Source organism: Rhinolophus sinicus, chromosome 14 (genome assembly GCF_057876585.1).
Source record: "Rhinolophus sinicus isolate RSI-liver-muscle chromosome 14, RSI-T2T, whole genome shotgun sequence".
Classification (NCBI taxonomy): Eukaryota; Metazoa; Chordata; class Mammalia; order Chiroptera; family Rhinolophidae; genus Rhinolophus; species Rhinolophus sinicus.
In genome coordinates, this window is record NC_142514.1 from 63,200,209 (window position 1) to 63,214,631 (window position 14,423).

Sequence of the window (14,423 nt, forward strand, 5' to 3'; positions counted from 1 at the left end):
AGGTGCTGAGAACTAGCAATCATCACAACTGTGTTAGGGAGACAATGCATAAAGGGTAAGGAGTCCACAAGGTCACCTAAATGGAACTGAGTAGGTAGGGACTGGGGGAGGGGGAAAGGTTGGTAATAAGAAAACTGCTCTTAGTGGTCTAGTATTCTTACTGCAAGCCACAGAAAAAGCACTGCATGTCAGAGATGTTAGGGTAATCTAGGACCACCTCTATGACACTGTGTCTAAGGGAAACTGCTCCAAGTGCCAACTAGTCAACTTAACAAATTTTTGTGTGTTCATTTCGTTTTTTGTGTTTGTTCAGAAGGATGCATGTATTACATGTTTACTTCAATTATGTTTATTAAACTTAAAATTTTAGAGAAAATCAGTTGAGTTTCTTTCACTTTAAAAATATTTTAACTGACGTTCTTCTCAATTTATTCAGTTGGTGGAACTTCATGTTTTTTATGTCCCTGAAGGATCGTGGAACTATAAATTAAACACCATTTCAATAGAAGTTGTTAACAAATTCATTTCAGCTGGATTTATAAGGCAAGTATTTTTGGAGTCATGTTACAGCATGTCTGAAAAAGCAGTCTTTTTTTCTGCAGAGAAAAATGCTTTCTGGAAATTTAAAAACTATAAGTGAAAAATATCCTAGCTATGTGATAGATCCAGTTCCGAGCTTAATGAATACTATCAATAAATAATGCTATATAACAGTTAAATAAAAAAGTGCTGTAGGAACAGGTGTCGCTTAGCCATAGTACTGCCACCCAAAAAACGGTATAATCTATACATTACATCTTTGTGAATGGTTATACACAAAGAGAATTAAGAGAGAATTTATCTGAAATTAGAAACCTATTGAAGAGATGTGAATGGTAGTTAAGCCAGTATACCAACAAAGACTTTTTCACTGAACTGTTTAAAGATAGAAACGGAATATATGTATATGTACACTTATATGTATGTATGTATGTATGTATGTATGTATGTATGTATGTATTTTCACATTCACAGAAACATGACACTATGCGACCTGCCTGTTATTTCTCTTGTGTGTACCTCAGTCTTCCCCATCACTTTCTTCAAGCACAGTAGCCTCCTTTCTGTTTTGGAACACATCAGACATGGCCCTACCTCAGGGCCCTTGTGCTTATTCCTTTTGTGTCGAATGCTCTTTCTGCCTTTACATATACTATCTCATCTTCTTCAGGTCTTTACTCAAATATTACTTTTTGTTTAGATCTTCTCTGATCATTGTATTTTAAATTCCAGCTACCCTCCGTCAGTTTTGTTGACTGTTTTATTCCCATTTATTAGAACAGTGCCTGATACATAGAAGGTGCTCAGTAAATATTTGTTGATTGAATGATGTTATATAATGTTTCCCAGGAGATCCTAGGAAAACAAGAACTCAGAGCAATAGCATAAGTGATGGCTTTAAATTTTGGATGTTGAGGTATGAAGTATCTCTCATAAGCAAAGATGTGGAGTCTGACAATGTTTGATCATCAAAGAAATTTTTAAGCACTAGCTAATCCTGTCAAGCTTCCAAAATAAATATCTGTGGCTAAATCATTCTTTAATATATGTATAAAAGTATATAAATTCCATGGCAAAGTTTTGCTTTAACAATAAAATTGGAGGTGGATAAGAAAAGTAGACAAGTGTTTTCCTTTTCAGTATAAAGAGGGCTTTTATAAAGTGTTCATTTGCATAATTTTAAAAAGGCAGGCTTTTAATCATTTATTTTTAAATAGTTACAAAGGCCTACAAAATGCCATGTAATGTAGAAACACGACATGTTAAGCTATATGTGATACATTAAGTTAGTATTTATCTGAGATAGCTGAGTAAAGTTACCAGTCTTTAGTATAGCTGAAACTTCCTTCGTTTTACATTATGAGGTAATGTCATGATATTTCAGAGTATCTCCTCACCTTACTTTACAAGCCCTGAGGGAGCGTCTCAGTGAGTTTCTTGATGAAGATGCTGTTGCAGAAAAATTTTTATTTCTGAAATGCATTGGAAATAATCTAGCTGTGGTAAGTTTCTGTGTTTCCCTTTTGATTACAGAAAAATGTACCTTAACAAATTATAATTTTTAAATGCTTGTCAACTCAGCATCTTAACATACTATGAGATATGTAATCTCAATCATAATGAAATGGAAATATCACTAAACACACAGATCATCAAGAAAACATGGGTCTTATTGGCATATTATCAGGCCCTAAAATGATGGTATTTTTGCATGTGAATTTCCTTGGGAAGAAAAGAAAGACAAATATAAAATGTTATCATGTAAGTAATGTAAATTTTTAAATGTAAATGATAGTGTTTAAAAGCTTTTTAAACAAGTACTTGTGTTCTGAAGAAAAATGGATCCAGTTTCATTTCTTTGCATGTATCTGTTCAGTTTTATTTATAGACTGTCTACCCCAATGTAAAGTCTATTTACTTATTTATTAAATAGACTGTCTACCCCATTTATTAAATTTATTAAATAGACTGTCTACCCCAATGTAAATTCTTGCTTCCTTTGTGATAGATAAATGACCATATAAACATGGATTTATTTCTGGGCTCTCTGTTCTGTCCCAGTGATCTATGTGTCTGTTTTTATGCCAGTATCATGTTGTTTTGATTACTATAGCCTTGTAGTATAATTTGATATCAGGTAGCGTGATACCTCCAGCTTTATTCTTCTTTCTCAAGGTGTTATCTTTCAAAAGGGCATTCTCCTACCACCTAGTTTTTAGATATCCTTTCTCTAAGTTACTCTCTATTATATCATTCAGTTTTATTTTCATAAATCACATATCTCTATGCTAAATCATGTTTATTTAAGATCTGCACTCCCAAGTAGAATGTATGCTGCATGAGAACAGGAACTTTGCCTGTTTGCCATTGTATCCCCACCATATAGAACACTGCCTGACACATAATATACCCTCAATATTTGTTGAATGAATGAATGAATGAATGAATGACAAATGAGCTCTATGTGTTGAATGTTTAGGAAATAAAGTATACAAGGTTGAAATCTGGAGCCAGATTACCTGGTTTTGATTCTCAACTTGGAAATTTTCTATCTATAAAATCTTGGGAAGTTACTTAACTTCTCTTTGCCTCAATCTTGTCTGTGAACTACAGGTAATATGTATCACATGGAATTGCCTATCACATGCAATTGTGAAGATTAACTCAGATAATATACTGGGGGTGCCAAAAAATGTATACAAGTGGACACTTTGGTCAGTGTTGCTCAGGTAATAGTTCGCCATAATCAGAAGTGTCTGGACACTGATGGTAACCACTTTGAGCACCTTTTGTAATTGCAGAAGTCAAATGTGACTTGTATTCATCTTTTGTTACCGATATACAAGGTCTGACGATTAAAGTTCTCGAATTCATCCTACAAAAAGTGCTACATACCTCATTGCTGAATATCACTACAATCACCTTCGAAGTACTCCCCTTGGGAAGCTATGCACCAATGCCAGTGCCTAGTCCACCCTTCAAAGCAATTTTGGAACTCTTTTTCTGGAATGGCCATCAGAACTGTCATGACATTCAGATGTCCTGAATGTCATCCAAACGTCTTCCTTTTAATATTTCCTTTATCTTTGGGTAAGGAAAGAAGTCATTGGGGGCCAGATCAGGTGAGTACGGAGGGTGTTCCAATACAGTTATTAATTTACTGGCTAAAAATTCCCTCACAGACAGTGCCGTGTGAGCTGGTGCATTCTCATGCTGCAAGAGCCATGAATTGTTGGCGAAAAGTTCAGGTCACCTAACTTTTTGACGCAGCCTTTTTAGCACTTCCAAATAGTAAACTTGGTTAACTGTTTGTCCAGTTGATACAAATTCATAATGAATAACACCTCTGCTATCAAAAAAAAAAGTTAGCAACATTGTTGCAACAAGTTCTTGAACCTAATTGTCAAACCTCATATATTAAGTATTACAATTTTAATAGTTTTTTCCTTTCTTAAAATGTGTATACATATTTTTGGTACCCTCTGTTTTGTGTGTGTGTGTGTGTGTGTGTGTGTGTGTGTGTGTGTGTGTGAAATATCGCTTAGAATAGTACCTGGCACATAGTCCAGGCAACTGATAGCCATACTTAACTATTATTAAATGACATAGAATTTCTATTATGCTTAGTACAGCAAATAGAAATAGGATTACATTTTACATTTTCTAGAATCTAGCCTTAGTTACCAGCTTTTAGATTTGATTTGTGTTGCAGATATGTGACTTCTGCAAAAAAAACGTAGGGGTAAAAAATAATTGAAAAACATTACAAAAGCTTTAATTTTTTTTCTCATTTATTTCTAGGTAAAGGCAAAGCAAGAATCGGAACTGAAACTCAAATCATTTGCTCCTCCATATGTATGTAATGTGACGTTTAAAACGTGTGCTTATTTTTTAACTTACTGGCTAACTTTTTTAACTTGCTGGTTTTTAAATTACAAACTAATTATTTTAAATTTCCTATGTATTTTAGGCTCTTCAACCAGAATTGTATTTGCTTCCTATAATGGATCATTTAGGAAATATTTATTCAGCATCAACCGTTTCTTTAGATGAAAAGCAGACTCATAATAGCGTTGCTGAGGCTGATGGGATAATCCACAGACCAGCCAGTGTAACTTTGTCAAAAGAAGAACCTGGAACAGATCCCAGTTTTTTAGATAACACTTCGAAAGAGTTTCTTAGCAAGAATCAAGAAGAAGGTGATTTCAATTGGAGTGGGAAAACCAAAGAGGTTTTTATAGTATTTTAGCAGTCAGGTCTGTAAGCAAAGTCTGGGCAAATCTAGCCTTACAAATATGGGCAGTATAAAAGGAAAGCTACAATTCAATTTGGGTGTTTTTAAAAATAGTTTCACTAGGTGGGAGATAAAAAACAATTTAAATACTATTTTAAAATGAAACCAAAATCAAAATACTTACAGCACTTAAACTCTGCCACCTTTACTTCTTTTATAATAGTTTCTGAGAAAGTTAAGGCTAAAAGTGAAAAGAAAGGAAATGGTGAGTGCATAAAACCTTGGTATTATTATTTTAAGTCCAGGAAGATCTTAGCCAGGACAACAGTATTAAATCAAAGCAAAATGACTAATGTTGGTAGACATTTGTATTTCAAAGATTTTAAAATTGTTTTATCTGATTATACCCAACAATTTACTGATGATTCAGTTCTTAAGTGGTAGGCAATTTAAAAATCAAACTTATAAATATATAAGTAAAGCTGGTACTACACTCTAAGAATTAACTGAAAAAAATTATTTAAATTATTTTCCCTTATTTCATATAGAAAATAAACTTTTTGTAATGAAAAAGCAAATATACTAAATATTTGTAAATGAACTGAATCACCCATCCCAGACTAAAGACAACAGCCATTACAGCTACAAAATGTACCTGTTCTTAACTAGTTGCATTGTTTTCCATCTTCAATTATAGCAATTCTTATATTCTAAGTTTATTTTATTCCCAGTGATCTTCTAAACTTAGCACCATCTTTAATCTTAGACACATTTAACATTTATTGTTCTGATGCGATTTGTTATTTCTCATGAGACATATGAATGAGATCCACCTATTTTATTACTTGATGCCAATGAGATGGTTGGTGAGATTCTTTACCTCCTTTATGTAGGCCTTTCTCTGCATTGTTTTAAATATTGCTTTCCTGTCATGATTTCACTTAAAGGTTAAAGGGAAAAAAACATCTGGGGAAAAGTCATAGTGGAATCCCAGTATTTCTGAAAAGTACAAGGTCAAGTGGCTAATGAAGTGGGCAATTGCCCTACATAAGGCTGTGAATAGTATCATATATCATACTTTGGGCTACTGGCCAGATTCCTGAACTGCTACTTGCACAAAATCCAAAAAGTCTGTGGCGGGAGTATTTAACCCTATGATATCTGTGCAAGAAGAAAATAAAGATTAACAGTATAATTCCACCAGCCAAGATAGTTTCTGCTAGGATTTTGGGGTATTCTTTCAGGTAGTTTTTAAAGTTCTTGTATATAAAATATTTTTTAACTTTTAAAAATGAGGATACATGCAAACTCTTTTAAAGCCTCTTAATTTTAGACTGTATCGTAGATATTTCATACCAATAAATATAGATCTACATCACTATAGAATTCCATAGTGCTGTAAGCAGCATTTTTCAGAAAACAGCTTCATGCATTTGTCCTGTAATTTTCTTAGAAGTTAAAATGCTGTTTCTAAGGTAATGTGGTTTTTTTCTTCTTCTTTAAAAAGAACTTTGCAATCTTGGGTCTCTCTTATCACATCTTCTTCCTTCCCCAGTAGAGATAACTACTACTTCGAGATAATTGTTTTCTTGCTTTTTTTGTAGTTTTACAACCTGAATATGTGTTCTTTAGTTCAGTTTTGGCTGTTTTTAATTTTATTTGGATGGCATCATATTGCACGTATTTTATTTTGGACTTGCTTTTGTTACTAAATATTGTAATTATAAGACTCAACTATGTTGTCATATGTACTTCAATTTCTTTTCATTGTTGCAAAATATTCCATTATATGTCTATGTCATAATTTGTAATATTTACCTATTCTGCTCATAGACATTTGGTTTGTTTTCGGTTTGGGGCTATTATAAATACGCTATTATGTATATTCTTGTACATGACTTCTAAATGTACATGTGCAAGAGGATTTTAAGGGCATTTAGCTAGGATTGACATTGTATGCATATGTTCAGCTTCACTTTTATATTTCAAGAAAGTTCATGTGTTTTCCAAAGTGGTTATACCCAGCAGCAGTATCTGAAAGTTCCTATTGAACCATATCCTTTTAATTCTGTCAGACATTTTCTGTCCTCTTGTTTCTCTGCTTTACATTCTGGATGATTTCTTCAGATCTTTTTTCCAAATCTATTTTACTAATTCTCTCTTTAGCTATGTCTAATCTGCTGTAAATGCTTACACTGAATTGTTAATTCCAAATATTTTATTTTTCTTTTCTAGTAGTTCTTTTCAGTTGAACATTTTTTCATACCTTTAATGGCCATTTGCATTTGCCTTCATTCAATTGTTTTGCCCATTTTCTGTTCTTTCTTTTAAATATTGATTCATTATGTATACATATATATTTTCTGCCATATCTTCACACACACACACCTGTGTGGTATAATTAATTATAGATTTTTTAGTTTGTGGCTTGTCTTTTTATTCTTTTATGATTCTTTGAATAAAAGGAATTCTTAAATTTGTGAACATGCTCTAACAATTACAGAGAGAAGAGTGTTGACGTCTTCAACGATCAGTTTTGCTTTATGTATTTTAAAGCTGTTACTACATGCACATTTACGGTTATTGTCTTCTTGATGAATTAGCCCCTATATTATTATTTAATGTTTCTCTTTATCTCTGGTAATAGTCTTTATTTTGGAGGTTCCTTAATCTGACATTAATATAGTCATTCTATCTCTTTTTTGGTTAGTGTTTGCGTCGTATGTCTTTCTCCATTCATTTACTTTTATCTATGACTTTATATTAAAAGTGGATTCCTTTTAGAAACATATATTTAGATCTTACTTTTTAATCCAATTTGATAATCTATGTCTTTTTATAAGGATCTTTAGACCATTTCCATTTAATGTAATTATCAATGTGGTTGGTTTTAAATCTATTATCTTGCGGTTTGTATTCTATTTGTCTCATTTCTTCCATTTTCTTCATTTTTATGTTTTCTTACCTTTTGTTTGGATTGAGTAGTTTTTTTATGACTCAGTTTTATCTCCACTATTGGCGCATTAGTTAATCCTTATCCTAAGAAACTTTTAGTGGTTGCTATAGGGTAGAGGGCAGCAAACACCCATTATTTTCATATTATTTTATTTTAATCCATGTCCTATGGCTCTTTTTTAATCAATAAACTTTTAGTGAAACACAGTCATGCCCATTACAATAATAGAGTTGAGTAATGTGACAAAGACATTATGGTCCATGAGCCTGAAATATTTGCTGCTTTGCCCTTTAAGAAAATGTTTTCTGACTTCTGCACTAGGGTACACATTATACACCTTTAATTTGAAGTTTATTTTCAAATTATGTACAACTTCATATATAGTATAAGAACCTTACAGCAGTATACATCTATTTCCTCCCTCAAATCTTTTGTGCTGTTGTTGTCATACATTTTACTTACACATACATTATAAACTGCACAATACATATTTACCATTTTTACTTTACACTGTCAGTTATAATTCCAAGAGTATGCGCAGTATGTTTCACGATTCCTTTAATGAAGGAAAAAAGAAGTACAGTATTGCTTTCCCCATTTTTACGTCTCGAAATGGGTATTCCTTTTCTTTAGTCATCTTCTGTTCTTTCCCATGGGTCTGTGCTACACATCTCTATATTTTTGACATGCCTCAACTTTAACGTATTTAATGCTCAACTCCATCATTGCCCCCAAACCAGTACGCTTTCTTGATTTCTTTCTTTGCTTTCATCATTCTTCCACTTGTTCAGACTTTAAGCTTTCAAATTTTTCTTATTGTAGAATAATAGATTTTGAGGGTAAAAGAACCTCAAAAACCATTGTGAGTAGCCTCCTTGCTTATAATCTCCTTTCCAATCTATCCTCTAGAGCGCTGTCAGCCTCATCATTCTTGTTACAAGTTGGATTATTTATCTCCCTGCTTAAAAACCTTTGAAAGACTCATTGTTTGCTACTGAAAGCCCACATTTCTTAAGATGATGTAGAGAACCCTTCATGCTCTGACTTCAAACCCAGGGTTGTAAATGTTTGGCTATGCAGATTATTCAATGCCCTACTCCAGAAGGCTTCTTTCACGTAGATCATGATATGAATGGAGCTTTCAGGGTTAGCTTAATAGCATAGTTGGTTCAATAATTTTTAACTATCAGTAGTAGTAGTACTACTATTACAACTTGGGGTTCAGAAGGGGAGGAAAAAGTACCTTGAAGTACAGCTAGAGAGGTAGGTAGGGACTTGGACTACAAGAGCCTTGACCACAAAGCTGAGGAATCATGTAGGCAGTGGGAAGCCATCTGAAGTTTTTAGTACGAGTGGCATGATTGGATTTAAGTTCCAGAAAAACAACTCAGGTGATAATATGGAGAACAGACCGAGGTAATTAAAAGCTGAACTGGAAAGTGCAGTGGTATAGAAATCAGAATTTGAAGAGACTTCTAAGGATTGGGTACTGTGCTGGGCGCTTCACATGGACTATGCCATTGTAGAGATAAGGAAACTGACGTTAGAGAAATAACTTACCTCAGGTCACACCTGCTGTGACTATGCCAGGACTTGAACCCTGTAGTTTGACTGAAGCCCATGCTTTATAACACTGTGCCAGAATCATACTTTAACTTTTCACTGTTGCCAAAAATGCTACAAACATTAGCACTCTGTGACCTGCAAATGCCATTTTCTTTGTTTAAATTCTTTCTTCTTTGGGAGGCAAACATCTCACAATTCAAAACAGTTTCACAGTTATCGCTCCCATTTTTGTTGAAAGGTGCAGGTCATTATGCTCCAAACTGTTACTAGGAATAAGAGATACATGTCCTATGTACCTATCAAAATATAATTCAGAATCAACTGAGTTTTGCAATGTTTCTTTTTTTGGGTGGATTGGGGGAGTGGTATTTTATTATTAGCTTTTAAACAGCTGACATATGCATTTTTTTGTGTTCATTTTGCATTGAATATACCTTTTAGAAAATTTCTGTTTGTTGTCCTTAAATGATTATTCCATTGCCAGCTGAGAAATAAATCATAGCAGCCAGACTAAAATTAAACCAGTATGGCCTTCAGGTTGTAAAATATTGTGGCAATCCTTGTAAAATGATTTTTCAAGTATTAATATGACTCATTAATTTTTTCTCAATTGAAAAATTGATTTCTCCAAGCGGGGAAAAAATCTACATTATAGCTGCCAGGTTCATGGATCTTTTGTTCATATAGATCATACAGAACATTAGTGTTTTAAAGACACATTGTGTTTTTTTCCTATATGGAAAAATTCTGTTAAAATGAAGAGAGATGTTATCAATGGAAAGGTAATGTGAAATACAAATGACATTATATGCTTTGTGTTTACATCAGCAATTTCTGGAAAAGGTTCCTCAGAATATTACTTGAAAAGCCAAAAGCTTCCTGAAGACAATTAAGTTTGAATAAAACCCAGCTTACCCCCCTCTTGCAGTTTCATATTATACATAAAAACAGAGACATCTTGCAATAAGTAGGGGTATGTGTGTGTGTGTGTGTGTGTGTGTGTGTCTGTGTCTGTGTACAGGGTTGTGTTCCTGTTAGAGTTGCTTACCCAATTTTTCCCAAACTGAATTGACCAAAGAATTCTCCTTTCACTTTCATGAAATACCTCATGAAATTCACTTTGGAAATAGTTGCCTTGTATTATGTCGGGCAAATCTCTTGGATATTATGAACCACAGGACAAGATAATAGCATGTACATATAAAAACAAACTTTTTTTTTAGTATTTTATTAACGTTATGAACTCTGTTTGCCATGGATAAACGTCAACATCAGCTGAGGGAAAAGACATTCCAAAAGAAAACCAGCCTGGAAAAAACCAGTTCGGAAATTCTGAATTGCCAGGATCATTGGAAGATTCAAATGATTATGTTAGCAACAAAAACAGGTAATTAGTATAAATATTGATCCCACATGTCATAATCTGAACTAAAAGAAGAGTAAGATATCCAGGGATATAGGGATGTCTAACTAGAACAAAGATGTGAGTGAAATCAGTGATATTTTAAATTAAAATTATCTTGATTCTGATTTTTGCTGTTATATTTCAGCATTCCTCTCCAAAAAAATGATGGATATTTTATCAATTAAATTTATTTTTGTTGTAAAACTTACTATTAGGGGCAACCTGATGAGAGAAAAATTTCTGCATTCATTTGCATTTCTTAGAACTAATTTTTCAGCCTCTCTTATTAGATTGTTGGTTATGGGTAAACTAGTATGCTCGAGTTTCACATTGATATCATTTCATTCAAAATTATAGTACTTAAGCAACAGTTCTGCATATACTCATCTTTTTAAGTTAATATAAGGAATTTTATAAATAATTATTCACAGAAGATCCACAAATAAAATGTTTACAAAATTTCCACTTATTTACCTTGCAGTAGACATTGGACTCTGATATTAATTTAGCTATAATATAATAAAATATGATTTTATTACTGATATTAAATGTAGTATATGTTGATCGTTAATGAGATTGAAAGATTATATAATTGCCTCAGGCTGACTTTAAAAAATTGTAATGTTATGTCTATGTTTACAGAATATTAAATAAAATATATAAAATATGAAAAGCTAATATTTATGGGATCATTTTTAATATTTTAAAAATCTCTCATTCCCTTTAAGTCAGTTTCTTTGGAAAAATGAAGATGATAGAGCTAATATCATTAGAAGAGATGACAGTCAGGTATGATTTTAAGATGTTTCTTAAAATGTGGTATTGAAACCTAATATTTATACTGAAATTCAAAATGAAACTGAGATTAAAATGTCTAAATTTTCTAACATTATTGGTTAGAGAGTGGGAAAAAAGCCTAAAGAAAGTTCAGGAGCCTGTCAATTCAGTGAAATTCCTGAGAGTTCCATGGTCTGGGATCTGTTGAGGTATGTACACCTTTTGAGGTGAAAGCCAATGTGTTCACATCTTGCCCCAGCTACCACTGACAACGAGTCACTTGATGGACCTCTGGGATTTGGAGAGAGATTTAACACATTCAGATGTGCTGCTCCAATCTTTTTGTTTTTCAATTGTGTAATCTAAAAGACTGCCACCTGAGTGGGCCCAAAGCAAGAGAAGGCTCACCAGGTGATTCAAGCGGACTTGCAAGTGGTGCTGCCACTTGGGTTTTAATGTCCAGCTAATCCAGCGATGCTTGATGTGTTGTGGACTGGAATGCTGCATGGAGTCTGAGACAAGCCCAGGGAGGGGGATCACAGCTCTGAGCCCTACAGAGCTGTAATTACGTATGTTTTGGAGCAAAGGCATGCCATCTTCAGCAAATCATTGCTCTGTTGTTGCTGGATATTAATAAAACATGCTGTCTTCAGGCTTTAAAAAATGTTGTCAGTCTGGTGGATGCTTAATGCTATTTCACTGAGGTTTGGATTTTGATTTCCTGGATTACCCATAAAATAGGATCATGATTTTATATTTTATGGACTCCATTTTGATAACTTCGTTTGGAAGTACCTTTTCAAGTATTTCTATAGGTTGTCTACCATAGATTTCAGATTAATGTGAATTTTTAATATACTCTGAAAGATGAGTCCTTTGGTGCTTATGTATGTTGCAAATATCTTCCCCTCTTGTGTGCCATGTCTATAGTGTATCTTGCTGACTACATTGTTTAATTATTCCATATCCTTATTTTTTTTCCACATTCTGCTATGTCTTAGACTGAAAATGGTATAGTAGAATCTCTTGTTATTAATGTGTTACTTTTTATCCTTACATCTTCTGTGGTTTCTGATTCAATTTTGATTTGGCACAAAGTTGTTTTTAAGTGAATATTAATACCACTTTTGCATTATGAAGTATCCTTCTTTGACTTATTTATGTTTTTTGGCCTAAATTCTTCCTTATTGTATATCACTTTCTGCTTTCTTTTTGTTTACATTTTTGTTATGCCCACCATCTTTCTTTCCCAACTTTTGCCAGCCTTTCTGAATTGCTTTGTTTTAGGTATGTCGTTTACATACAGCTTAGAATTGTGAGTTTTTCTTTGTGAGCTTTGTAAATCTTTTTCATTTAATAGATGAGTTATATCCGTTTATGTTATTGATGGAACTAATATGTTTGATGTCAGATTTGTCTTTTTTTTAATATTATAGTTAGTACGTGCTACTATGTGGGTTATTTGGACTTTTCCCCTCTTCTGGTATTTAATAATATTGTATTTTTGTTCTTTTTTTTACCTTTATACTAATACATTCATGCTAGTATTCTTAGTCCTCTCTCTCTCTCTCTCTCTCTCTCTCTCTCTCGCTCTCGCTCTCTTTCTCTCTCTCTCTCTCTTTTTTAATGATGCTTCTCCTTTTGATTTGTTACCTCTAAAATTATTCTCTGACTCCTACCTGTTACATTCAGGGTAATCAAAAAATCACCCTTTTCCCTACTTTCTTCTCATGTATTTTTAGTTGTGTTATTTCTACTTTGTCAAAGAATATAAAATTTATATATTGTGCTCCTAGTTTTATCCCTGTCACCTCTGTTTTAGTCTCAGATCTATAACTAAATATATCCAACACTTACTGCCAGTTCTTTTGCGGAAGATTTTTCATTCTCTTACTTGGATTAAGCTCAGTTTATAATAGGAAGATCTCCTATGTACAATATTCCCTTACTTCTCCCACATTATAAATTTTGTCTATAGTAGGGGTGGGAAAACTATGGCCTGCAGGCTGTTTTGTGAGGCTGCCACCTACTCATGTTTTAACATTTTTGAAGAGTTGAGGAAAGAATATGACAGTGATCATATGTGGCCCACAAAGCCTAACTTATTTACTCTCTGGTCTTTGACCAAGCCTGCTAACCCCTGCTCTAGAGCCTGGATACTTGAAGTTTGATCGGCTATAACATCCTTGGCTTATACCTTTTTTCTCAGAGTTTCTTTAAAATGTTGTTTTACTGATATCTTGTTTTATGTGTTACTATTAAAAAGTGTGATGCCACCCTGATTTTCTTTTCTCTGTAAGCTGGCTTGAGTATTTCGGTCTGGAAAGCCAGAGGATCCTGTAATGTGTAGTAATTTACCAGACTGTATCTGAGTTGAGAATTCTAGGCCCAATTCTTCTGAAAAACAGTGGGCCCTTTAAGTATGAAAATCAGGACTTCTTTTGTTTTAAGAAATCAATTATAGTTTTAGAAAACACTTTAAACAGCAGATCCATCCAATTGGTTTCTTTTTCAGGGACCACAATTAGTCTTATCTCAGATCTTCTTTACCTTTTATATCTGTTACTTCTCTGATGTATTTTGTTATTTTCTTTGCCCCTTTTATTTCGGTTCTCCATTATCCTTACTGTATATTTGGTCATATCTTTTCCTTCTTGGGTACCTGCTAATTTATTCATTTCTAAGACAATTTTGGTTCTTCTTTAATTTCTTTCTTTAGTTTAATCATCTTCCATTTCACATCTTCCTGTTTTCCATTTTCATTCTGAGTTATTTGATATTAGATTTATGGGTGTTTGTTAATATCTACAAACGACTGCTTAATTATTTTTAATCTAGGTAAGGAATGTTGTTAAATTTTTCTCTGCTTTATGGCTTCCTGTTTTTTTTAATTTTGTTTTAGTTCTCAATTTTGAGGGTTTTTAAAAAGTAACTTTGTGTGGATG

At 33.3% G+C, this 14,423-nt stretch overlaps 1 protein-coding gene across 7 annotated transcripts in view; it reads left to right on the forward strand.

Annotated features, from left to right (window-relative positions):
• The window catches only part of SPATA1 (spermatogenesis associated 1), a 69,200-nt gene that overhangs the window by 7,842 nt on the left and 46,935 nt on the right, over positions 1–14,423 (forward strand). For all 7 annotated transcript variants that reach the window (XM_088791250.1, XM_088791249.1, XM_088791252.1 and 4 more), the window contains 6 exons: positions 437–543; positions 1,925–2,042; positions 4,342–4,395; positions 4,511–4,739; positions 10,572–10,683; positions 11,430–11,490. In XM_088791250.1, the coding sequence (XP_088647376.1) occupies positions 437–543; positions 1,925–2,042; positions 4,342–4,395; positions 4,511–4,739; positions 10,572–10,683; positions 11,430–11,490 (681 nt within the window). The remainder of the gene's footprint in view (positions 1–436; positions 544–1,924; positions 2,043–4,341; positions 4,396–4,510; positions 4,740–10,571; positions 10,684–11,429; positions 11,491–14,423) is intronic.